At 56.2% G+C, this 25,284-nt stretch overlaps 6 protein-coding genes and 1 non-coding gene across 7 annotated transcripts; 2 read left to right on the top strand and 5 right to left on the bottom strand.

Annotated features, from left to right (window-relative positions):
* Positions 1-4,969: 4,969 nt before the first annotated feature.
* On the bottom strand, positions 4,970-6,450 carry PUNSTDRAFT_131350 (uncharacterized protein; the record flags this gene model as incomplete). Its single annotated transcript, XM_007381574.1, has 2 exons — positions 4,970-5,395; positions 5,500-6,450. 2 exons carry the CDS (start codon positions 6,448-6,450, stop codon positions 4,970-4,972), a joined length of 1,377 nt encoding a protein of 458 aa, XP_007381636.1.
* A 5,468-nt stretch (positions 6,451-11,918) lies between these two features.
* On the top strand, positions 11,919-12,002 carry PUNSTDRAFT_t40. The gene has a single exon. It is a non-coding gene; the product is annotated as a tRNA-Pro (tRNA).
* Positions 12,003-12,230: 228 nt separating this feature from the next.
* PUNSTDRAFT_82721 (uncharacterized protein) lies at positions 12,231-13,878 on the bottom strand. The gene is made up of 3 exons (XM_007380639.1): positions 13,503-13,878; positions 12,615-13,441; positions 12,231-12,529 (listed from the first exon to the last, which is right to left on the bottom strand). Exons 1-3 carry the CDS (start codon positions 13,729-13,731, stop codon positions 12,419-12,421), a joined length of 1,167 nt encoding a protein of 388 aa, XP_007380701.1. The 5' UTR covers positions 13,732-13,878; the 3' UTR covers positions 12,231-12,418.
* A 2,573-nt stretch (positions 13,879-16,451) lies between these two features.
* PUNSTDRAFT_50263 (uncharacterized protein) lies at positions 16,452-17,351 on the bottom strand. Its single transcript, XM_007380638.1, has 2 exons — positions 16,941-17,351; positions 16,452-16,873 (listed from the first exon to the last, which is right to left on the bottom strand). The coding sequence occupies exons 1-2, from the start codon at positions 17,219-17,221 to the stop codon at positions 16,867-16,869; spliced, it is 288 nt and encodes a 95-aa protein (XP_007380700.1). The 5' UTR covers positions 17,222-17,351; the 3' UTR covers positions 16,452-16,866.
* Positions 17,352-17,642: 291 nt separating this feature from the next.
* PUNSTDRAFT_62627 (uncharacterized protein) lies at positions 17,643-18,460 on the bottom strand (the record flags this gene model as incomplete). Its single annotated transcript, XM_007380637.1, has 3 exons — positions 17,643-17,826; positions 17,878-17,954; positions 18,002-18,460. Coding segments are annotated over 3 exons (720 nt in total), but the record flags the coding sequence as incomplete, so codon positions are not given.
* A 1,733-nt stretch (positions 18,461-20,193) lies between these two features.
* PUNSTDRAFT_62553 (uncharacterized protein) lies at positions 20,194-20,532 on the bottom strand (the record flags this gene model as incomplete). The annotated part of the gene is made up of 1 exon (XM_007380636.1): positions 20,194-20,532. A coding segment is annotated over one exon (339 nt), but the record flags the coding sequence as incomplete, so codon positions are not given.
* Positions 20,533-23,492: 2,960 nt separating this feature from the next.
* On the top strand, positions 23,493-25,201 carry PUNSTDRAFT_98209 (uncharacterized protein; the record flags this gene model as incomplete). Its single annotated transcript, XM_007380635.1, has 7 exons — positions 23,493-23,619; positions 23,675-23,744; positions 23,806-24,052; positions 24,104-24,455; positions 24,510-24,692; positions 24,759-24,931; positions 24,995-25,201. The coding sequence occupies 7 exons, from the start codon at positions 23,493-23,495 to the stop codon at positions 25,199-25,201; spliced, it is 1,359 nt and encodes a 452-aa protein (XP_007380697.1).
* Between the last annotated feature and the right edge of the window lie 83 nt (positions 25,202-25,284).

Below are 25,284 nucleotides of genomic sequence, written 5' to 3'. Positions count from 1 at the left end.
GGGGCGTCCTATAAGGACCCGGACGTGTCGTCACACCACTTCTCTGACGAGTGGTTCGCAACGCGGCGCAACGAGGGCAAAGTCGCCGATATGTATTGAAAGGGGCCGCAGCGAGAACGCGAACAGCGACAATGGGAGAAGAAGGTGGCCTGGCGAAAGATCGGGACGCGCTTACGTTATAACGCCCGCGTAAGTATGATGACGATGATTGTGTCCTGCCGGGTTCGCGATGAAGGCGGATCGGACACGATTCAGGTGTGGGCTAACGCACTCCGTCGTGTCTTCTGGCACGGGCCTTATGGACGTCAGCAAGGCGTCGTGCGCAGCACCGGCGGGCAGGGCGATAAGCTATTTCGTCGCGGCACCTGAACTTGTCCGCAACGTAAAAGACGTCCCCAAGCGCCATACAGACATTGCGGCGGTTCGAGATGTCCAAGGATGCACGATGCAATGAAACTGGCTTTTCCGATGGGAAGTCCGCATCAATGAGGAACGGCGTCCCGAAGCTTCTCCCAGATGAGATTTTGAGTTTGGGTTGCACAAGCGGCATCTGAGAGTTGGGTCGATGGTGGGAGAGGCGACACGCTCGAGTGCGCGCGAAATGCAAAGCGAGCTAGTGGGAAGCAGCCTAGAAGACTTTCAAGAAGCACGGGACCAACGTGAAAGCCGGAATTCGTGTGTGCCTCGACGTGGAGGGAAGAACGGGATTCGAGAACCCACTCGCGATTCAACCCGCGTGAGTTATGTTGGATATGCTCGCCCGAAACAAAAATGAATGCATCGGCATGCAGCCGAAGATTGCGGGTACACCAGCGCCATAGCCAAGTTGCTGTACTTGGTCCGTTGCAGCCTCGGGAGTCGGGCATACGGTGGTTACATCGCACAGTTTCTGATGCGCGAGACACGCGAACTATCAAGGATGCGGATCGGCTTGTGGTATGTTGCGTTCGGCCCGTAGGATGGAGATGCTGGACAGCTGTGTATATGTAGGACCTGATCTTGGCGAGCGTCTGGGAAAGAGACCGTATGTATACGAAGGTTCCAGGATCGGTCGATGTCAAGACGGGGGATCTGCGGTCCTTCGAGGCTTAATTTGTATCTGCCTCGAATGAGGATGTCGCGATCGGAGATAGACGTTGATATCGTAAGACATTGGGCCAACTTGAGTGTGAAGGCCGTGCAGCTGCGCGCCCACGCGATCAAGGAGCGATATGCCTGACTGACCCAAGCCACCGTCATTCAGATTGTCGAGAGGAAGCAGCCTCAACCGGGGCAGAACTGAGCGATGGCGCTCAGTCTTGGGCCCTGCTGGGACTTGTCAGCGAAGTCAGGTACCGTGCAAGCAACGAGGATACAGCATACGAGGGTATTGCCGTTCGGGATGAACTAACGTCTAGAGGCCGACAACCTTCGCATGCCCCAGGAATACGGCGTATCGTGGCCTATCTAATCTTGACAAGAACTCGTGATGCGCTGTTGTGAACGCTGCAACCCTGTACGGTTCTGGGCTATACGTGGCACTGATGGGCTCGTCGGTATGAACATTGAACGAGCGCGTAACTCTGCGCCAGCGTGCATGTTGTAAAGCGACCAGGTTCAAAGTGAGTAAACCATCTGGTCAGCGTCCCCGTGAAACGCGGATTTTTGTTGAAGAGAGGGTTGCGAATCGGAGAGATCCCCGGGGTTCGTCAGTGAGATGAAGACATCCGCAGGTAACATCCCAATACGATATGAAAATTCCCGTGCTTGGAGTGCCAACTTTGGGAGGACTACGGATTCGCCCCTAGGTTAGCATCAATCCATGCGGGAACTGCCGACATGGCCGCGGATGAACTTAAATGCTCGCGAGGCCATCCTGATTCGGCCGCGACGCAGTAATTGAACAGACTCAGGTTGCATCCAGAGAACGAACGGGGGGGGGGACTATGCTTGCCTTGACAAGAAGGAGGAGTACGGGATTCGAGAACCTCAGAACCAAGGAAGCTGCGTGTCTGAGCACGGTTCAAGGCCGATCTTCTGCAGTAGATACGATCAACGACCGAGATAGAGAGCAAGATCTCCTGAAAGCGCAGTGCCGCATATACAGAGCCTGTAGAGATCGAAGGGGAGCGAGCAAGCCATGGTCAAGAGATATGAACGCGGCGTTGTCTTCGATATCTGCATCCCGCCGTTGTACGGAACGTCACCCCACGCCACCATCTTCGAAGTTCGAAGCCCTCGTAAGTGCATACATATAGACTGTGGCCGAGCGCTGAAATCTCCGTGGCTTGGGATACGTATGGAGGCGTGCCGGCCGGCGAGAGGCTACCCATACACAGGAGGCGAACCGCCAGCATGTAAAGCGCCATGCAGTTCTTCCGTAATACGAGCATCGTGTTCGATGTCTTCGGGAATGCACTGTCGTTGAAGCTGTTGCGGGAGAAAACAAAGAGCGAGGTCTGCAAAGACTGCTTACGTCCGCCAGAATAACCCCCACAGGTCGTTCGCACGCCCTCACGCCGCTCTCTCTGAGTCTCTCTTGATTGCGGACCGTGCACCAACGCTGGGGCGCTATGCCATTGCCCACACATCGCGACGCGCGACGAACGCAACACGCACTGCGCTCCTCCACGATCGCAGATCTATCTACAATACCGACAAGATAACAAACCTTGATCAACTGCGTTTTACCTTTCGAGTCCGGCGACACCTGCCTCGCCCCTACCGGCTGACCGGTCACCCAACGCCGTCCTCGGCCCTTGCGCCAACTCGCGCTAGTACTATTGCATCCACCAAGCCGACTCTTTGACACTTGATCTTCACCCGCAAGGACCCTGGAACTGACCGCAATCTTCCCTGGCGACCATATAGCTCACACAGTGCCCCCCTTGGATCGACAAAGCTAGATAACGGCCGAGGAAGAAGCTCTTCCGTATACATGGATCGGAAGCGCTCAGCTGAAGGGCTATCTCCTGTCAGCGTCGGCCGCGTCCTAACGCAGACCTCCCGAGTGCACGAGCGCGCGCTCGAGCTCGAGAGAACCCGCAAAGCGGCGTTTCGCCAGGACGGTTCATACTGTGGATGAAATGGAAGAGGAAGTGTCCGGTAATGTACGCTATATGTACATACCTACGGCGCCGCCCGTTCCCGCCACCACCCCGGACTCGAAGCAGCAGGGTATTCGAGTTACTAGCTTCCTGCTCAGTATCCCCCGCAGTCCCGCGGGATACTCGGCGAGAAGAAGCCCGCCCGTACCGCCAAAAAACACTTCATCCGAGGGCCTGGCGGGGGACTACAGACTCGCGATTGCGTGCGCTTCGTAAAGCAGGTAAGTATGGTCGTAGTATACAGGGTCGCACAGGCGCAACGTCGGCCGAGCGGACGTGGATGATCCCGAGCGTCTCGCGCGGGGAACACCGACGCCCGCCCCTCCCTTCGACCATGGGCTTCGACCTCGACAGCGTCGATACCAGATGGCTATGTATTCCCGAAAGTGCCGCAGATCACACACACCTTAAAGCACCTCAGGACCTGAATCTACGCGGGCAGTGCGGTTCAAATCGATAGTTCCTGATTCCTGCAGCACACTGTACCGGCACCTATGCGATTTGGTGGGAACATTCCAGTCCCTCGCCAAGTCGCCAGGGTCCACGGCCGGTGCGCGGGAAAATCAACACACCAGCTCGAACAAAAAAAAATGCGCATACACGCACGCCAGTCCGCAGAGATATCACGTCCGCCTCGTCGGTGCGCGCGCCCCAAATGCGACCAAAGCGCGCGCTGATCTCGTCCTGGATAATTTTGATCCCCCACGGCATCCGTCGCGAGGCTTTTGCTTACCGGTACGGATCGATCCCTCGGCGATAAATCCCCTCGTCCATGCCCCCCCCCCCACTCATCAGAAGAAACCCACAACCCCTGAACCAAGAACTCCCCCGGAGCAGACAGAGCAGACGGCAGTGGTGGTTATAAATCGTCATTTTATTCCATTTGTTTCATATCTTTTTACCGTTATAATATCGTGAAGGTACTGACTAACATCTAACGTCGGAACGTTTCTCTCGCGCCTGTGCGCGAGAGGTGTGAAAGGTCTGGGAGTCGTGTGCATACGTGTTGGGTGTCATAATGGTGGGGGGGTGGGGGGCATGCAGATGCGACATGGGGTCAGAGGAAGCAAAAAAGTAAGACGAGAAAGCGATATCCGGAAAAGGGTCGGTCTATGTAAACAGCGAGAGAGCCATTATTATGTATATCGGAAGGGACGAAACAAACGAACAGAACCGAAAGGAGGAAGGATAGGAATGGAAAAAGGGATTAATAATTAAAAGTGGGAGGGGCTTGCAGCGTGCGTGCCGGTGTGATATCGATCAGGACCGGAACGAATGACTCGACGTCGTTCGATGGTTTTAATGATCCTGTGGTCCGACGTCCGTGTGCGCGAGCGGTCGTAGAGTGATCGATAGAACTTCCAGAGTTCAAGGGCACTAGAAAAGACGCCATCACAATGAGCACGCGAGTCCCGCACGACCGATGACAATAGATGCGACGACACGAACCGTTTTCCTTGGGGAACATTAATCCAGGGATTGAGAATGTACAGAGTAGAATGTTGAAGCGTGTATGCGTATGTATGTGCGACAGACATTGCGGTTAAGGCGTTTGCTATGGAGACAACACGGGAGTTTTCTTTTCTTTTCTTTTTTTCGAAGGTTCAGGGTTGTATTGCGATGCAATGGCAATGGGCTTGAAAGTCTTGAAGAGATGGTAGTACAAGGGAAATACGGCGCAGCGAGAACGAGGAAACCGAAGCGAGCAACCAGGCGAGCAGACGGATCGGAGCGCGTGAGCCTCTATGCGGAGAGTCGAGTTTTGAGGGGGCCAGACGACGACGACAACAACGAGGGGCAGTCCTAATCGACAACAGCGCGCATAAGCCCATCCAGTCCACGAACGATCGTCAAACACACAAAAAAAAAAAAAACACGCTCACCTATACCGTCCCGCTCCTCTCCATCGCCGGACTCGCGGCAGCCGACGCCGACCTGAGCCCCAACAGCTTCCACAACGCCCCACCCGCCCCGATCCACCTCCTCTTCCTCCCCTCCCCGTCCTCCTCTTCGTCCTCGTCCGCGCCCGGGGGCGCCCCGAGCCCCTCGACCTCGCCAAAGCTGACGTAGCCGTCCTTGAGCTTGCAGATCTGGGACGCGTGGCGCACGTTGAACGGCCGCGAAGGGGGCGCCGAGTGGGACGAGCCCGAGCCCGAGCCCGAGCCGGAGGAGGACGAGGACGCGTGCGATTCGAGGGTGAGCGTGCGCGGGGGGAGGCCGCGCCCGGGGAGGTGCGCGTGCGAGCGCGCGGGCGAGGGCAGGCCCGAGAGCCCGTGAGGCGGCGTGGGCGGCGGGGTGAGCATAGGCGACTATCCGGAAGAAAACGCAAAAAGATCGATATTCATCAGCCCGGACCGTTAAAAAAGGAAAGGAAAAAAGTTGTGCGTGGGTGGGTTTAACTACTACTACTCACGGTCTGCGAACTGCTCCACGGATACTCGCTTTGACTCTGGCTGAGGCTCAGGCTCGCGGTGCTGCTCTCCGTCTGTCGCCGGCGCACGCTGCCGCCTCCGGTGGCCGGCGCGACGGTGCTACGGTCGACGGACGGGCGCGAGCGGTGTCGGCTGAGCGTCGTCTCCAACCGGGCGCGCAGCGCCGTCTCCGTCTGCGACCGTTGCGGGCCGAGCGGCGGCGAGCGGGGCGGGCTGCGGACGGGCAATTGCGGGCTCGACGCCGGCGAGCGCTGGAGGGGCTGGGGCGAGCCCGGGACGGGGTGGTGGTGGTGGTGGTCTCGTGCTCCTGCTCCGGTGCGATCGACGGAGGAGGCGCGCGAGCGCACGCGGTGCATCCAGTCGTCGTCGTCGTCGGACGAGGCGTCCGAGTCGGGCGCGCGGCGGGGGCGGCGGCGTCCGTGCGGCGGGCGGGGGTGCGACTGGGCCTGGTCGGCGCGGCGGAGCGTGTCGCGCAGGAGGCGCTCGGAGCGGCTGGGCGGGCGCTGGATGGCGGCGGCCGCGGCGGTGTTCAGCCTGGGCGAGGGCGAGGGAGGGGCGACGGGCGAGTGGCCACCGGAGAAGGAGGAGGAGGAGGAGGCGGAGGAGGGGCGCGTCGCGATCGGCGCGTGGACGGACATGGCGAGCGTGGGCGGGGCTTTGTTGCGCGTCGGGGTGAGAGGAGCGGGTGAGGGGGACGAGGACGGGTGGCTGAGCGTGTGCTTGGGCCGGGAGCGGGGAGGGGTGCACGGGAGGGACGTGCGCGGGGGGCGTATATGAAGGCGAGCCGAGCCGAGCTGGGTGGGCGAGCTGGACGCGTGTGGACGGGGCGGCAGTGGCACGCGACGCTCGGACCGGGGAGGCGTCGCGGGCGCAAGGTTCGGTGGGCTGCTGCTGCCAGTGCTGGCCGTGCTCGCGGGCGAGGGCTGCTGCATCGTGCCCGTGTGGTCTGGTGGCTTGAGCTTCGCGGGGGGCACGAGGCGGGCGTGGGCGTGTGGCCGGGGCCGTCGTCTTCTCCTTCCTGCCAACTTGGTCGATCTCGCGGCTTCGTCCCTGGTGTTACTGGCCTGAGGACGCCGCGGAGGGAGGGATTATATGCGTACGCGGGGTGTGGGGAAGGAGGAAAGGCAAAGGTGGGATGGGCAGGAAATATGGGCGCGCATTAATCCGCACCGCGGGTCTGGGGCAGTCGCTACACTGAACACCTTTGCGCGGGGGAGAGAAACAGAAACCCCCATTCGATATTCGGAACCCCCTTTTCGCAGGCCTGGGCGTCGTCGGAGACGGGATCAAAGGCCAGCGTGACCTTGGTGACGTCCGCCCGACCGTCATCCGCCGCCGTCCTCATCAGATAGAAATCTTCCGGGCCACGGTACGGTTTTCGTTATGGTCTCCCGACGTAGGAGGCGCCCTCGCCCATACAGTTGTTGCTCTCGTTTCTCTCGTTCTCACTCCAAGAACCGATGCCCAGCGTGTCTCGCGTCACGCAGAGCTCACGGACACAGCCTGTCAAAATCCGGTCACAATTGATTCACTGTAAAGTCATCTCGCTTACACCCGAGTTTAAGTGCCTCAGCCAATCAGCGGACTTCGAATGAAAGGGCGGTGCCTGCCGGTCTATTCCTGGAGTCCAGGCCTTTTCCGGTTTCGGATTTCGATCAACAATCCAGCCCAAATTTGGGTTACGGTTTCTTGACTACCGTTGGGGCCACGTGCGCGACGACCCAATCTCGTCTGGCCAGATTTTGATGTTGTCGCAGTGTTTTTGCTGCAAATGGCGTTCATACATAACGGAGGCGTACTCATCACATAGGTGCGTCCACCGCGTTATTCGGGCAACGTCGCTCCCTTCGGCGCCCACAGCAACGACGTCCTCGTGCGCCACGAGCACATGCGTCGTGGCTCAAGCTCGTCGGCGTCGCGACCACGGCCACTATATACTCGCGCATCTTTCCATGCGCTGGAATAATCTCGCCTTGGTAACTGCCAATACCTTTAACTTCTCTCCCTCGGTCCTCCGCGCGGAACAAAACGCTGCGATCTCGGAAAGTTCCCCGTTCTGGGCGCCGGCGCTCCTCTCGCTGTACTGCTCTCGGCGCGCGCCACCGCCCACCTTTGTAAAAATAAAAATAAAATCCCTTGCGCTGGCAACTCGATCCACTACTCCCTTGTCTTGATCGGAAGAGTCGCCTGCTCATGAGCTCGAGCTCGTACACTGATTAACGGAACTTGCAAAGAGGGCTCCTCTTCCGGACCTCACGCCCGAGGATGCCAGTGACCCTTCCGCGTTGAGATGGAGAAACGAAGACGGGGGCGGAAGATACGAGTGCCAGATCCCGGCCGGTTTGTGCTTCATGCTGTGCACGCCATCCCGACGAGTGATGACTTTGAACTGCCTTTTCGTTCATCGCGGGCTGCATGCATAACGCATGTGATTTCGCGCTCCCCGAACGAGATCCCAAAAAAAAGGGAAAAAAAAAACGTGAACGGCTTCATCTCGTTGCGTTTCCGTTTTGCAGGCTATAGCATCGCGGCCGTCGTCCCATTAGCAGTTGCGAAGTACAGCTCTGGTCGACGTTGTCGTTATATATGGGTCCCACATCCACGCATCGCCGCATGACCTGGCTGCGTGTTTATGCCGGTGGAAGAATCCCAATAATAATAAAAAGGAAACCATCGCGCACACAACCGCCCTCGGTCTGCCGCGCATCGACCATGATCCATCGATTCGTTTCGTATACTGACCTGCATAGCCAGAATCAGGCATCACCAGACGATACGCCCTTCCCGCGGTTCGAGAGACTGCCCGGGATATACCGCGCACGTTTACTCTAATGCATATGATCCTGGGCATCGCCACGAGCCGCACGCACGCTCAACTCTGAATCGTATGGTGGTCCGTATCGGACAAAAATAATGTCAATCTGAGAATTCATCCAGATTCATCCATTTTCATTCAAAATCACAGTAATTCATCCGTTTTCATTCGCTTTCATTCGCTTTCACCCATTTTCACTCGTACTTTCATCCATTTTCACTCAAAATCATTGACATTCATCCTGATTCACTCATTTTCATTCATCTTCACTCGTTTTCATTTTCAGTCATTTTCACTCGTTTTCACAGAGGCCTACATAGCCACAGAACCATGTTGGTCATGCACCTAGAATCATCCAATAATCACAACTCCTACTGTGTGCACATATAACATACATCAGCTATACTTGATTTCACCATACTATTGATACCTGCTTGACTTTAGCAACACTGAACATCCGTATAAGAATGACTTAGTTTATCTTATTCCATATGCACAGCCACGAGTAAGCTCGAATGAATTTGGATGAAAAATGAAATCCGATGAAAATATTTGCACTGCCACGATGCCCTGTTAGCGGTCCTACTGCATGAATCTGGATGAATTTGGGTGAAACTGAATGATCTTGAGTGATTTCAGATGATTTTCAGTGATTTTGGATGAAAACGAATGAACGGCAATGAAAACGAGTGAAAAGTCCCAAAAGCCGCCATTATTGTCCGATACGGCCCGGGAAAGAATCGTCGTCGACGGCCGACTGATACGCATACAAATCATCGCGCTCAGGTCCTGTCCTAATGTGCACAAAACGCTTTCCGACTTACCCTCGCACACACATCGACGTCTATCGCCGATCCTTGGTTTTTATACCCTCCTCCCTTTCCGACGAGTCCGGGGTGAATATCAGGCCTCGATCGACCGCAGATCCCCCGCCTCGAACCTACGCGCCCTGTGTTCTCGAATCCCGCGTCGTGTCAGGTCGTGTTCCCTCCTCGTCCACACATCTTTGCCAAGCCCGCAGAGCCACGGCCCGGACGACACGGTTACGGCAGGGACAGGCCCGGGGATCGTTTTAACGCCTATCGCATCCGTATCCTCGGATAATCCAGATCTTACTGTCAACGGCACGAAGCTATACCATGCAAATATCGTGGTTGATCAAGTCCTGCAGGGTCGACATCGGTATGGCTTTTGGACCGCGGGACGATCTGGATAATTGTCTCCCATGAACTTACTTCTTTCGGCCACGCCACCGCTCGTCCCTTCCTCATGATGATCTAATCTCCATCCATCTCTCTCCTTCGTTTTATCTGCATATCTCATCTGCGAAACACCGATACGCCCCGTATTCCAGCTCGGAGCCTGGATATTTGCGTCTACGATCTCGCCGAGTCTGCAACACTTGCGCCCGTACTCTACAATCTCTCCGCAGCGTTCCCGATTCCCGCCAACCCCCCCCTCTGATTGCCAGTGACTCTGAGGCACGCTACCGGCTTTCTCGCAGATCCCGCCACGGCTGCTTCTGCGTGCCACACCGTACTGTATTCAATGTGTCTTCGCTCCGGCAAGATTTAGGTTTCCCATGCGGCTCGCCTCCTAGAGCTTGTCGAACTGGTCTCTCAGGTCCCGTTCTCACCGTCCGGTCACTCAACAGACCTGGATTCACGTTGTCTGGGTACCTTCTATATCTCGCTATTGTAGAAGCTGTCGAAGCCGCCTGTCGAGGAAGTGGGCCACACTAATGGTGCATCGAGCGTCGTTGGACGTCTGTGGGCAATTGGAACAGCGATGGCGTCGTCTCGAAGTCTTCGTTAACGCACTCAGCTGGGAACCAGCTCACATGTTCGCGGACAGATCTCCATTTGCTTGCTTATGCACACGATGGCTCGCAATGCTGGTAAAATTCGGAAGAGGTCGCATCGGTACGCAATCCAGTCGATCTGTATCGCGAGCTCGACACCGCCAAAGAGACTGCTCTGAACTCGATATACTCGTCACATCGTACGTGAACTCCATCTCCCGACAGGCGGACTTGCTCTTGCATCTCGGCTGCATCCCGCAGCATCGCAGCTCTGTTCGCAGGCATCGCAAAGCATCGGCCTGACTGCGCCCGTTGCGAAACCACTTCCTTTCGCGTCATGAGGACTTGCGTTTACGACACTCCGGTCCTCATAGGACGTCCGCATCGCATGACGCGAAGATATCGAATCCTTCGCGCACCTTCGGTTACCTCACCATCGCCCTCTCCTACCGGCGATCTACGCACGATTCTCATGGGACGACGAGGGCGATGGCGTTTAGGGCACATTCGCTCCGACTTTCAATGGCATCGGCCATCCATCATCGCGAGTCTAGGCTCGGACCGAGCACGTCTTGACCATCGTACCTTGAGGAGTGTTCTCGCAGGCGTAGGATGGACGCGCTAGTACTCCACACCATGAGGCAGTCGTCTGACCATAGTCGGACGTCATTCAATACATTTAGACGTGCCGGACTTCCGAGTATGCTTCCGGTCGGTCCACGAGAATGACGGAGCTTCTTATACTCATACCATCTCCTCCCGCCGCTGTGCGGAATGCCCAGGACGCGATGTAACGTCGTGCAGGGCTCAGCTCCTGGTCAATCAATGCACACACGGCAAGATTCAACAATCGGTACGCAGCACCGCGATGGCGCATTAATCGATATCTCACAGCTTACGCCCGTTCTGTGCGGAGGGCACACGACCCTCGAGATGGCTGGATCTGGTCTCTCTGGCAGACAGGCACCCAGCTGACCTTCCCAGGACGCCGCGACGCGTCATGTTAACGTTACCCCACGACTTTCTCTTTCCGCGCGGATCTCAGGACACGGATCAGCATGCGGTCGGCTTTCCGACAATAATTCGATAGCGCCGGTCTGATATACGTCTACACCACGAGGCGACCTGAATATGCGGTTCATCTTCCTGCACAATCTCTGCTGGACGATTGACTCCCACTGATGCGACAGCGCGCCCTGCTCGCTCGCATGGGCCATGCTGTACAACGCATACGACGAACTGTATCTCTCGAGTTTTCGCTGATCAGATGGGAGTTCCGGTAGTTTGTCGATACATGCCGTACTGTACGTCTGTGTGCATGCGACAAAACGGCGTTTTTTTTTCTCAATGTGCGTATCCACTGGGCAGCTGATCAGACTCGGAGCATCTCTCCGGTCGAGTGGCGAACCTGGTTCACGCATGATCTATGATCAGCCTTTACGTACCCTCGCTGCGACCTAACCTCGACGTCTCTAATAACCCTGCAGTACGTGACCTCCGTCATAATACATCCGCCCATCCTCCCGTGCTTCTTTTCGGAACGCCGGACGTGGCACCAGGCCTCTCCGAACACACGTTCGGAGTAAGTAAGCCAACGCGCGGGGGTTTCGCAGGACAACGAGTCGTCTGACCACCCAACGAAGAAAGTCATACGCCGATCCCACTCCGGGTTCTGGACGTCCGGCGGTGGGTAAAATATGGCGGTAGGACGCGTAAGCATGGAGTTGAGCCTTTTGCCCATGCTAGCGGAGTCTTAGATACTTTTCAGACTCACATCCCACAGCGGCCTGGTGGTCTAGTAGTATGATTCCTTCTTAGGGACTTGAGCCGTTTGGAGGAGGTCCCGGGTTCAATTCCCGGCTAGGCCCGCTCTTTTGCGGTTTTTTTGCAACGTGAACGATCCTAGGATCCGAAAACGCGCTCATCGCTGTGCAAAGACACCATAACGTGCCGATATATCATCCATGCTCTCAAAATCCAAGGCAATAGCTGTTTCGGTATCGCGTGGTGAAATAACGACGCGCGACACACAGATATTATTATCGACGGAACGAGGGCAAGATAAAGTAAAAAAAAAAAAGGGTCAAATCGGCGCAGGGGGAAAGATAGACGTAGAAAGAGAGGGGAAAATTGATGCACTATATAAACAGATGAGATTGGTAACAATATTGCTGTGTCCGGTGAAGCTACTGTATTAATAGTGTCCATCCAAAATCTTTAGCGCGGGGGCGTCGACGTTCACGTTTATTTATACCTTCGTGAAACGCGCGCGAGACACGGCCTTTCACCGAACCATGGCCGGGATCTCCCTCGTGACGAAATGCCAGATATAGTGCGACCAGCCTTCGAGGACGCCGGCGCCGGTCATGATGTGCAGACAATCGCCCGCAGCGTGCTGCCAAAAAAACAAACGTTTGATCAGCCTCACCGCGGCCCCACAGATATACGTATTTTTAGATGAAAAGAAAGCCCGTACGTACCGCATCGGGCCTGAGCAGCGCCGGCCTGTCGATCGGCAGAAAGTGCAGATCCGGGTACCTCCTCCTCCCCTCGCCACCGTTGAGCAGCGTCTCGAATATGCTGTTGAAATCCTTGATGCTCGCCCAGTTGTACCAGTTCCAGCGCATGGGTTTGACCGCCGTCCACGGTTCGCCGTAATCGTGGCAGTCCTCGTGCCCCGGGAGGTACGCGCGCACGACGACGCGTTTCGGGACGGCGGCTGCTGCGTTCGGGGTCGCGCCCGAGGCGCCCTCGAGGTCGTCGTATTCGGAGCCGGAGCGGTACGAGTCGAGCGAGCGCTGGACGGTGGACGCCCAGAGGGCCATGGCGTCGTGGAAGAAGGCGAGGACGCCGGAGATGCCGTACCCGTCTTGGGGGGCCGAGTCGTCGCGGAAGGCGGAGAGGAGGGTCGTGGTCCAGTGTCCGCCGGTGGAGAGGACGAGGGTGGAGTACCGGCCGGGGAGGAAGAGGTCGTCGACGTATTCCTTGGGGGAGAGGCTCCAGTACTTTTCGTCGGAGAAGAGGGGTTTCGAAGCCGCGAGGGCGGGGAGAGAGGTGGCGTAGAGGGATTCGAGTTCGGGGCCGGAGAGGAGGAGGTCGACGCGGCGGAAGGTGACAAGGGGGGTGGAGGAGATCGAGAAGCCGGGTGGGAGGGAGAGGGAAGGGAGTAGAGGGGACTGGGGCGAGAGGTAAAGGTGCTGTGGCCAGGCGCGGTCAAAGTACGGGTTTTCGGTGTAGTTGGGCGTGGCGCGGACGTGCGGGTAGAGCAGGCAGGAAAGCGAGAAGAAGTGGTTTTCCGTGACGGAGTCTATACGTCCCCAGCAGTCGTCAGCATCCGTAGATCAGCCGCGCTGAGAGGGATCGCCTACCACCGATGAGAAGCCAGCCGCCTTCCTCGACCATGTCGCGAACCATGTTCTCCTTGCTCATGGGCCGGAGGTCGTCGCAGCCGCGTCCGGGCTCCCATTCCCATTCCATCGCACCCGGGAACCGGTCCCATTTGTCGGGCTTGTCCGCGCCGAGGTGCCAGGCGTACTCCCGGTCGGCCGCGCATCCCTCCATCCCGGCGAACTCGAGAACGTCGTCCACCTTCTCCATGCGCGTCTTGGTCGTGTTCAGAGTTCGGTGCCGCCATCGGCCCGATGCGTAGGACCTGGGCGGGCATGAGGTGCGTAAGCGGGAGGAGGAGGAGGAAGAGGAGGGAGAGAAGGAGAAGGGCGAGGGGAGCGGGAAGGGCGAGGTGTATGTGTATAGGGTGAGGATGGCGGTCATGAGTCCGCCGAGCGCGAGCAGGCGGACGAGCATCGGGCGCGGTGTCATTCCGAGCATGTGCGCTACCATATGAGGGGCGTGGCCCTTTGCGGTAAGGTTGTGAGTACGGTAGCAAGCCTCCCCGATGTAGGCTGCGACGATCCCGGTGATCAAAGTCTATTGTGTGGAGGATCTGCGCGAGACTTGTATGTTGCCTGCGGTGGGTGTCGCGGGTGGTGGTAAGTAACTGGGAGAGGTGGGCTGGGTAAAGACAGGACGGGTGGTGGCCGGCGTGCGTGGTGGACGTGTCGCGGTGTGGGATCAGGCAGATGAGACGGCCAGCGCAGACAGGAAAAGGGGGTGAGCACCAGGAAGGGGCGCCGCCTCTTCTCCCCGCACATGGTCCAGGCCCCCTCTAAGCTAATAATACTTCCTACTTCCGCCCTCACCAGCTGCACCGCGTGCGCCATCGCGTCTTTGCACGAACGTTGGTGGCAGCCGCTGTCAGCGAGCCTCGTTTCTTTGCACTCTTACCCTCCTCTCCTCCTTCCCCGTCCACAGAGTCTTAAGCTCGCATGGCTGGTCGTCGTGGTTGAAGTCGGTGCCGAGTCGTCAATCACCGGGTGTGGAGCGGTTACGGGGTACGTTCCAGATACACAAATAACCGCGACGCCCCTGCTTAGCCTTGGCAGATCCGCATCAGAAGCCGGTGACGTCATTGGCCTGCGGCAACTCAGTATCAGAGTTGATATGGTCGCACGTCGCACGAATAGGATAGGATAGGACCCCTTTTTATAGGGTAGGATGTTCGAATACTCCGACGACATTTTGGGCCTTGGAAAGGGCCTTATGTCGGAATATATGCCGACAAAAGGAGGTCTGAGGGCGGCCGTAGGCCCGAATTTTTTGACGACAAATGAGACTATACGCCGTTCGAGCCAGGATGACCCGACGACATCGCGGTGAGTGATGAGCGGATGGGAACCTGCTTTGGCTCAGAGTGAAGCGCGGTCGTGAGCGGTGCGTTCGAGCCGCACTGAGTGATCTCGTTTCGGCATTTTGCGCCACGTTCATCCACGTCAGCGGCGAAAAATTGCTGTTACAGTGGGTGACTATCCGTAAGGATCTGTAAGGCCGAATAGAATAGATTTTGCTTACAAATCCACTAAGCGAGCCATGCCGATTTTTCGGCATTGTCGAGCCAAGTTGTCGGAATACAGGGTGAGTCGTACAGACCTTTAATCTGGAGAGGGGGGTCGACCCCCCCTTCCAGACCAGAATGCCCGTTTACAGACTTGAATTTGTCATTCACGTGACTTTCTCGCCCTCTGATTCGCTGTTCGGCTCTTCTCAACGGACCTCCGCGGTTTAATATGCCTGTTTCCACCCCACGCTTGCAGTGCCGTACGGGAGTATAAAATTACAGCATATCCTACAGGTCGGGGTTTGAAGCGTTTATTCTGTGTTTCTGTCGCTCCAGATCTTACGGATAGTCATCCAGTAATCGTGCTCACCCATTTTCTCCTCCTCCAAAGTCCTGCTGTTTGCTTGATCCCCGCACGTAAACATATGTTCCGGTCAATTCCTTCGTGTTCTTCCAGGTGCCCCTCAGATCACCCCGGACAGCCGAACTCTGGATCTTGATGCTGAGGCAGCTGCTGTGTGGGCCACTCTGTATGCTCAGCCAATCCTCGTCGCGGTCAACTTTCTCATCGAGGCTCGGAGGAAGGCTAATCGCTGATAATATACTATTCTCAAAGTACAATACTTTTTCCTCATCGATGTAGACCGTGTAACATTCGATCTAATTCATATGAAACTGTATGATACTCCTAAGCTTCGCATCGGGGTCATGCCGAAGCTGGAACTGCCAACAGGCTTGATTTCGGCGTCCGGGGGTATACACAGCCGCTTTTCCACGATGTCGGAATAGGGCTCTCGACAAACCTGGCGCCGCAGGCCTGACGTCGGGATACTTGACGACAAAATCCGGCTGATCCTCGCCGACAAATTGACCTGTTTGAGGTCAACCTACATTCCGACATCCTACCCTATAAACAGGGGTCCTGATAGGATGTTAACTACTGCCAGTGCAACAGGGCCGTGTCGTATCGCAGTCCGTGTGAGACACGCATACTTATAATGCCATCACTGAATCCCATACCAAGTACCTACTCGCAGGGCATACAGATTAGGGGGCCTCAAAGTTGGCGATTATGCACTGATTCTGCGTCGGATTATGTGCGGATTATGTGTTGATTCTCCTGTCGCTACACGACCATAATCGACCTTTCAACTTTGAACCCCCCGCTACAACTCCCGATTCTGTCTGGATTCCGTACATGAATCATCTCCTGCCGACGCATCGGCATGTCCTTCTGAGCTTGAAATCAGAGTTCGGCCGCACGGCTGAGCCTGCATTTGTGCCGAAGTCGAAGATAGCGCAACCTAAGTAATCTGACGACCTAAGTCTGGACGGCATTCCGACGCCTGAGTGCCCATTACAATCAACACGATGGATTGCACCAACAGATCTGATCATGCCAGTTCAACAGATATATGTGCTATGAATTTAAACAGTTTACTGAGTTAGAGACGAGCATGTGGCTATTTTGACCATTTATGAGTGCTCGTAGATAAGATTTGTATATATAGTGTGTTATGGGACAGTAAGAGCAGCGGTGTAAAGAACAGCTTATGCCGCCGCCAAGTGGTTGAAGAGTGTTGCCCATTTGATGACCCCGCTACTCTGACCTCTGCCGGAGTGCGATGACCTGGACTATAAACTCAGGAACAAAAGGGCCATGCACGTATCCATAGGGATGAAAGGTCGTCCGGGAGTGATGTAGGCAGGCACGACACGAAGGGATGACGTTCTTGCATGGTAATAAATACGGGCGGTAGTAAAAGGCTCTCCGCAGTCCGAGTACCGTTTCCGCGCGGTGTCCAAAATGGTGTTCGCAGCGACGATAAACGTCGCAATCACGTCCTGTCACGCGCGAGAAGGGAGGTCTCAGCAACCTCGCCGCGTTCTCGCAGTCTGTTGCGGCACTCACAGGATGAAGATCTCGCCATCCTCCTCCTCCGCACCGTCCTGCGTGCCGGATATGCAGAGCTGCTTGCCCTTCTCGTCCGCACCGGGGGGCAGGTTGTTGCCCTTCCCGCTCACGCTGGACTGGACGCTGTTAATGGTGACCGCGAACTCGGGCGCGGACGCCGTACAATCGACGTAGCGTGTCTCTTCGTCCTCAAAGGATTCGACCGCAGGTAAGATATTCGTATTGATGGCCTCGCAAACTGCATAACGGGTTTGAGTAGGTATCAGAGAAGATCTCATGAAGGAGACGCATGGGAGTGGGGACGTAGTTGAACGTGGTGATGATGTCGAGGATGGCGGAGCTGTTCGTAGCAAGCTTCTGTGAGCTCGAGAAGAGATGGACGTAATGTCAACCGCGTATAGGAGTGGCCTTCATTGACCGGCGAAGAACAGGTCATGATGTAGCCCTGGACGGCCACGGTTGCGGCCTTGCTTAAGACGGGGACTGGGTCGATGCCGCCGAAGACGGCAACGGTGGGGGTCTTGTCGTCGACGGGGATCGAGGCGAGGTAGCCAAGGCGAGGGTCGAGGTCAAGGATTGTTCGGCGGAAATCGGGTCGGGGTCAAGAGCGATGGAAAAGACTGCGCAGATATTCATCAATTCATTTCTACGAGACGAGATATGTGCTCGCTGGATCTCCGTATACGACAGAAAGCGGCCCTACATCCCAAAGTGGACGTACGGAGCCCATCGGCTCGGCTCCGGTTGAACCGACCGAAGATGCCGAACGGCCGCGTCGAGAGCATGGGGAACGTTGTCGGGATCGAGTATCTCCGAATCGCCTCTGAAGAGCTCCTTGTAAACCATCTCCGCAACCATCGGTCCGTCCGCGTCTTCCATCGACCTGCATGGCATCCTCAGCGCATACGATGCAAGTTTGGTCGGGATAGCTCACCAAAGCGTCCCAATGACGCTTTTAAAACCCGCGTAAAGCATCATTGCCGCGAGATGAATGGCCTGGTCCGGTTGGGCCTGAAAAGTCGTGAGCATACCATCGACACTATCGAGGAGCTGTCTACCTTGTACCCTTTCGCCGTCTCGCACGCGCTCAGAGACGCAAGAAAAGCCTCGGGAAGCAGTACAGGCATCAGCCGCTCAATTGTGAGCGTCTCGTCGCGCATAACAAACCCGCTCCGAAGCGGGTGCTCTGCGTCTTGCGTGCCATGACATGCGAGGTGCAGGATCGTTGCCTGAGGAAGCCGGTCTAGAAGCGCCTGGGCGGATAGACCCCCGCTTCCCTCGACTTCGAGTGCGTTCTCCCCATTAGGGAGGGATAGGAGCCCGGAGGATGGGACTGCTTGTGTGACGGTCTTCATCTCCTCAAGCGTGGAGGGCAGGTCACAAAGATCCTCCACGTATGGACGAGGCACGGCGCCGACCAGGGCTTTCAGGTTTTCTCGCACTACGGGCTTGTACGTCCTTCGTGCATTCGTCAAAGCTCCTAGTGTTGGAGTGTATGACGACACGACATAGTCCGAACAGGACAGCCCATGCGCGTTGGCGGCATGGATCGGTAGGTGTATTAGGTTCCCCGTAGGGCACCACCACAGACGGGGGCGATTCCGTCCAGAAGAGGGCTATTGCAGGGAAGCATAAGCCTGGCGTCCTCAAGTCATTTCCGCGTGCTTACCTGAAGCTCCAGTGCTTGTATCACAGGATGAGCGACTTTGACCCACAAATCGTGGAGAATGTCGTCCACGGGGTGTCGTGCGACTCTCGGGACCTTGGCTAGGTGCAATCTGTCCCGCATCTCCGACCTCGCCATCTCCATGGCGGACCTCCATCTGATACTCGAGTTTAATATCCAAGTTTCGTTCAGCTCCGGGAGTGTGAGATGAATAGGCTTGCCAATGGCTTTCACGATGATCGCGTGGCAATAGGCTGCGCTTGCGACGAGTATCACAACTGGTCCTTTGCTCGCCGCCTGAACGAGCGTCGAATACTGATCGTGAAGCATGAAACGGTCGAGGCCGGGGAGAGATCGAACGTGTCCCAGGATGGAGTTGAACTCTTCGCTTTGCTTTCGGCGCAAAGAGATCGCCTGCTCTACGTGGCGTTGGTCGGGGAAAGCCTGGGAAATATCGGCGTTCTTCTCCAATTGCTGGGCCAACCCGAGTAATCGGAGTCGGTACTCCTCTGGGACATCGTCGAAGCGGGATCGTAACCGGAGCGCATGGTCCCAGAACATAGCGCGACCTTGTTCGAGGATCTCCACGGCTTTTTCAGTCTCAGAAAGTTGGAGAGCGTGAGAGGCGCATATGTTTGTCAGGCGCTGGCTCAGTTCGAGTGATTTGAGCCGAGAATCTAAATCGAGGCCGAAATACGCCACGCGCGGAATCAGGGACAGTAGGGTAGTGGAAGTGTTCAGCAACCTGCGCCTGATCGACGTGTCATCGATGGAGTTCGCCTTCGACGTCTCAGCGAGCTCGAGCAATCGCATGGCACCATGAAGCCGGGATCGGACATCACGATTGTCGTCTGAGATCGCTTCGGTGATGTAATCTAGGGCAATTCCTGCATCCCGAAAGGGTGTACCGGGTTCAAGGTAAAGTTCTGCGACATCCAGGAGACATTGAAAGCGATCTCGGCGTCCAGGCTGTAGGTGGTCCAGAAGGTCCATGAAAACCTCTTTCGCCGCCCTCGCGTCTCCAGTATAGGCTCCGATGCGGTATCCGGTGAGGTAGGCTGAGCCTAGCGCCTTGTAAAAGCGCGATCCGTACGATGAGCTCAGCGTGACATGATTGATATTTCGCTCCAGCAACTGCACCGCGTCACGCGCATCCTCCAGGCTGCCCCCGTCTCGTGCTCGCAGAATGAGGGCATCGCAGCGCGCAAGTGAGACTTGGGGAACGACGGAATGGTCCGCTGGCATGTAATCGAGCATGGCACTGGACAGAGTTATCACTTGGTCCAAATCTTCCCTGTCCCCCACAACCTCGAAGCGAAGGGATAACGCAGACATCATCGCGAGATAATGAGATTGATATGTAGGATTCGTGATCGCGGCTTCGTCATGGGCGTCACGGTATAACGCGACGGCCTCCGAAATGTCGTCTACGTGGCCGAGCTCCTTGAAGCGTGTGCCAAGGTTGTCCGCTAGATTACCCACGTGAACACGCCAGGCTGTGTCGCTCCTCGGTACGCTATCAATTAGCTGGCGCTGAACTTCGATGGAATCTTCAAGGTCGGTCAACGACCCGTGCCAGAAGAAACGTCGCTGGAGGGCCTCGGCGACGTTGTTGAGGTGATAGGGGCGGGAATGATGGCCGGGAGGGGCCAACCGAAGAGCCTCCTGCCGCCATGCAACGAGCTGATCGAGATCGGACTCCGTAACATCCGAGACCTCAAACAGACCCGTAAGGATTCCTCCCGCTGTGGCCAACGTATACGTCCTTGCGGATCCGTTGGGAGGTCCCGCGGACAACGCCTGTTTGGCCACCTCGAATGCTTCGTAGAGATCGGCTACTTGACCGTCGCGTTCGAAACGGCGATACAGGGCCAACTTAGTCTGATCAAGATACGCTCGCGGTCGACGTGTGACGATGGGCATAGATCAACCGACGTCCTTACCAAAGGGACAGCCTCGTCCAAATCCGGCGTGTGACCCAGGACCTCGTAGCGCCGGAGGAGGTACAGGCCCAAAACACTGAAGTAGTCGTGCTCGTCCGGATAGTGGTGGGTCGATGCGAGTTCGAGCGCTGTTCGCTGGAACGTGATGGCTTTCGTCGATATGCGAGCGCTCGCCCGTGGTTTCGAAGAGTCTCATTGGAGTGACACTGGCGTTGCGGAGGGCATTTGCGCGCAGGGGATGATCGTCCTGGAGCAGTGCAATTGCTTCGCGGCACAGGTCGTCCGCTAACTTTCGATGTTCGACATTGCCGCGGGAATCAGCGTCGACGCGGAGGATATTGCCCGACAATGCCAACACAGTCGTACATGATACGTTTTGCGTATCGGCTGCGGCTATCGCCTCTTTCGCGCGGGTAACGGCGTCTACGAGGTCTTGCTGGTCTCCAGCGAAGTGATATCGAGCGAGAAGTGCGCGAGCGAGGTAGATGTAAGCGTGAAGTTGCGCTGGTGGCCTAGCCCCCTGATTCTATGACGTCTCAGACGGCTGACAGGAGGAGATCGTAGGGCGTACGTACGTCGGAATCTGCGACTGATATGTCCTCCCACTTTTGAACACACGCCGCAGCAGCTCCTAGATTCCCAGTCTTGCAGAATTCTTCGTATAAGCGCAGGGCCTCAGCGTTGCCATCATCAAGCGTCTCTTGAGGTACTGCGTTCCCTGAGACGTGAGCGTCTTGACTGTGCACCAAGGTGGAGGACATTACCGGCAGCGCATCCGCAGATAGTCTTCGAATGTGTGCACATGAAACTCGCAGACTTAGAAGATGGTTCGACTACAAGGCTGTCTGACGAGAATCCTATGATGCTCGGTGATGAATGAACGGTGCAGCGAACGAGCGGCGGTACACGTACAGGGAGAAACGTAACCGTGGTTCACGCGCCGAGGTTGAATTGCTGTTGCAAGTGAAATCTTCGCCGAAATGAATGCTCGCACAGCAGCTATGTTTGCATCGCATGGGAGTGTGCACATGAATGGCCATTGTGAACCCTCAAGGCTTGCTAATCAGCACGTTCCGTTGGGCACGGATTCTCGAACGAGTTGCATCCTGTTTGAATTGTGCACAGAGAGGATAAAAAGTGCGGTACATCACTGTCGTCAGCCCACGCAGAGCTCGCGCACTTTAGTTCGCTATAACTTCGCAGACGTCCAATCAGAAGGTGCATCAAGCAGTAGTATTGACAGTGTTGCGAATATTTGAAGGTGAACCTCCGATAGAGGGCGAAGAGTAGCGGATGAGGCGAGGGACAAGAGAGAGCCGCGACAGGACTGGGAGGTAGGTAGTAGGTAGGTCGGAGCCTGAGGAAAGTCGGGCGCGTGTCTTGACCACTTGCACCATCATCACTGAAAATTCAACACTATGTGACTATGTCACATTGTCGCTGGGGCTTTTGCTGGCCGTCATGGTCCATCAAAGATAAATCGTACGGGATCAACTACAGAGTCGATGCAAACAGCGAGGTAAATCCATGCGACGAACAGGACGAGAATACTCGAGCGCTGAGCGTGCAACCTGCGAAGCATGATGCCATGCGGCCCAGCGGGATTCGATGGGCGTTGTGGCTTCCAATGAAGACAGGTACGATTCGTGTCATGTACTCCATCATCCTGCTTCATGCCATCCGTTCTGAGCGTTGTCTGATGCAGGCCCTCCATGAATGATTGCATCTCTACCATCGTTACAGCCTTTCTCGGCCTTGATCCCGTGCACAGACAGAAAAAAGAAGAAAAAAAAAACGGAGAGAAAACGGAGAGCGTCGGTCATGCGAGAGTGGCGAATTCGTTTTATCCAGCTGCCCAGCCCTCCTTCCTGGTGTCTTGTTTCCGAGAGTGATGTGGAGGGCCAACGCAGTGTTCATGCACCTGTGTTGAGGGTTCACTCATGTCTTATCCCAGGCCTTCCGACCATGAGGACCCGTCGTCAACTTCACGGATAGCAACGTGCTTGCACTTCGTGTTTTCAAAATTCCCTATCCTGCATGTCTACGACGTGCGAGAGGCGAAAGGAATGATGCAGGTATGTGATACAAGCTGTATGTGCGTTTGATATTCGGATTATCAGTGACAGCTCATCTCGCACCTTAGAGTCTGCAATGACTTCTGCATTAGCTGTACATGTCGTTACGCGATCTGTACTGCGCGCAGATCGCGCCCATTCGGTCAATCAAACATCTTCTATCCGGCTTTCGGCCTCTTAACCGCCGGGTCGTAATATATGCGCCTCGGCATGAATCTCCGAAAACGTAGGGATAAGGTGAATGCAATTGATAACGGGCCAGCATACCGTCGTCGTCCGTCACGCTACGACAGCCGTCAGCTCGCCGAACGGGGAATTCGGACGCCTCCCGAAGACCTTGCTCTTGTTCACAGAGCCACCGATGGGGCTATCACCCATTGCTGATTACTTTGATTTGGTAAATACACGCTCACACGTACTCCATGGCAGATATCTAACTAACTTTGCTATCGTCCATTAAGCTTCTGGGACTGGACAAAGACCCATCACTGCCTCGCCTTCTGGAACGGACCGGATGACCACAATTCCAGCTATTTATATTGACATGGCCAAGGCGTTTCCTCGGTTCACGTGTGGGACTGACATGGAAGCAATCAAGACCGCTTCTCGGTGCGGAGACGCTATTCATAGCCAAGACTAGAGAACTTCCTATATCTCGGCCCCAGCTGGAGAATGCAGCTTGGATTCGCCCAACCCCCCTCCTACCCAGGCAGTCATTTCGCAGACATGCAGCTCCCGGCCTGGTACACGTACGTTGCCCTTTTGCATGTTCGACGAAATGAATTGTCTGACTTGGTCGGACCGATCCAGGACGCCGATGACGCAGGTGGTACTCATGGGTATCACTTGTTTCGCCACCACCGGAATGTACAGCGCCATCTCCAACCTTGGAGCCGGTGGTACCCAGGACGTTTCGCTCTCGGATACGTCCAACGGCGTTCTGTACGGCCTGTTCGCGGCCACCGGTCTTATCAGTGGCGGTATCAACAATCGTAGGCCGTGTGACCCTCCTTAACGGGCGCTCTCCTGGCTCATTTCATATATCAGTACTTGGTCCCCGTCTGACGCTTTTCTTGGGCACTCTGGGATATGCGTTATATACCGGCGCTTTGTGGTGGTACGCCAGCTGTTCGCCGATGCGTCTGGAACCGCGGTACTGATCTATTCCCATGTGCTAGCTTCCAGACGCAAGGCACCCGCTGGTTCCTCATATTCGCAGGTGCGGTCTTGGGCGTCACCGCCGCCCTTCTCTGGTCTGCGCAAGGAGCCGTCATGATGTCGTACCCGCTGGAGAAGGACAAGGGCAAAGCGTTCGCGATCTTCTGGGCGATCTTCTCTTTCGGATCGTTCATCGGGTCGATCATCGCGCTGGCCATCAACATCGAGAGTGGGAAGCTGGATGCGGTCTCCACGAGTACTTACATCGTACGTCGCATCTCGCAAGTTCACGGCGGTGTCTTATCTTCAGTCACGCAGGCATTCCTCGTGATCATCTTCGTCGGCGTGGCCTCCTCCGTGCTGATCCTCCCACCGGATCGCATCGTCCGAGGCGACGGCACGCTCGTGACAATTCAAAAACACTCCTCGATCCACACGGAGCTCGTTGCCATGGCACGCATGTTCACCGACTGGCGCGTTGCCGCCCTACTCCCGATGTTCTTCGCTTCCAACTACTTTTACGCCTACCAAGCTGCCGTCAACGCCGGGATGTTCGATGGACCGACTAGGGCCCTCAACGCGACGCTCGAAGGTGCTGGGGCCATCATCGGAGCACTGATGATCGGCTACCTGGTGCTCGACGCTCCTTCCTCCAGGTTCAAATTCGGACGTACGTCCATCGCGGTTTCGTTTCCTTTGTTTGCCCTGACTGTGGGACGTCCAGGTCGCACGCGTGGATATATCGGCCTCGGTGTCGTCACCGTCATCACCATAATCGTGTGGGCGGTGGCCCTCACTTGGCAGGTCAAATTCGATCGCACGGACGCAAAGCGAATGCTCGCCGAAGGCAGCCTCATCAACTACAAAGAGGCGAGGTATAGAGGGAAAGGGCCCCTTTTCTTCTTTTGTAGGTCGTTTTCCTCGGTTTATGCGCTATGCGCAGGAGTCCGTTCTGATGCGACTTCCGCACTAGACTACTACAACGACGCGTGCTACCAGGCCCTCGCTTACTGGATTATGAGTGCCATCACCAACGACCCCTTCCGCCTTGCTCGTTTCGCTGGCATATATAAGGCCATTCAGTCCGCTGGTGGCGCTGGCTCCTTTGGCATGGACGCCGTCGCAACGCCGTACCTCAATGAACTCGTGAGCTTTCCTGTCCGAACTCGACGTCTGGGGTTCGCTAATCGTGCAATGTTGGAAACGTAGCTAGCTAGCTGGATCATGATGCTCGTCTCGTTCCCACTCGCCTTCCTTGTGATCCGCACAATCAAAGAGACAAACTACGAAGACGAGCAGGTCGTCTACGTCGACGACGTCAAGCATGACGCCGTTGAGGGCGGTCATGCTGGTGATTCCCCTGCACCGCCGAACGAAAAGGACACGGGGAGCATATCATCCCAGACCGGCGCATAATGTCATGCCGCGTCCACGAATCACGAGTTGTCCGTCACGAGTACATCCATGAGTGTTTCGACGTTCTTGTAAATCGAGGGGTG

Source organism: Punctularia strigosozonata (genome assembly GCF_000264995.1).
Source record: "Punctularia strigosozonata HHB-11173 SS5 unplaced genomic scaffold PUNSTscaffold_3, whole genome shotgun sequence".
Lineage (NCBI taxonomy): Eukaryota > Fungi > Basidiomycota > Agaricomycetes > Corticiales > Punctulariaceae > Punctularia > Punctularia strigosozonata.
This window is presented reverse-complemented; position numbering and strand designations above follow the sequence as displayed.

What these genes read in the sequence shown, in the direction of transcription:
- PUNSTDRAFT_82721 (XM_007380639.1), bottom strand. Translation starts at nt 13,731, where the DNA reads ATGGAGAAGGTGGACGACGTTCTCGAGTTCGCCGGGATGGAGGGATGC. An exon ending in CGGCTGGCTTCTCATCGGTG is followed by an intron (nt 13,442 to 13,502) that starts GTAGGCGATCCC and finishes GGGGACGTATAG; the next exon opens with ACTCCGTCACGGAAAACCAC. An exon ending in CGCTGCTCAGGCCCGATGCG is followed by an intron (nt 12,530 to 12,614) that starts GTACGTACGGGC and finishes TTTTTTTGGCAG; the next exon opens with CACGCTGCGGGCGATTGTCT.
- PUNSTDRAFT_50263 (XM_007380638.1), bottom strand. Translation starts at nt 17,221, where the DNA reads ATGAGATCTTCTCTGATACCTACTCAAACCCGTTATGCAGTTTGCGAG.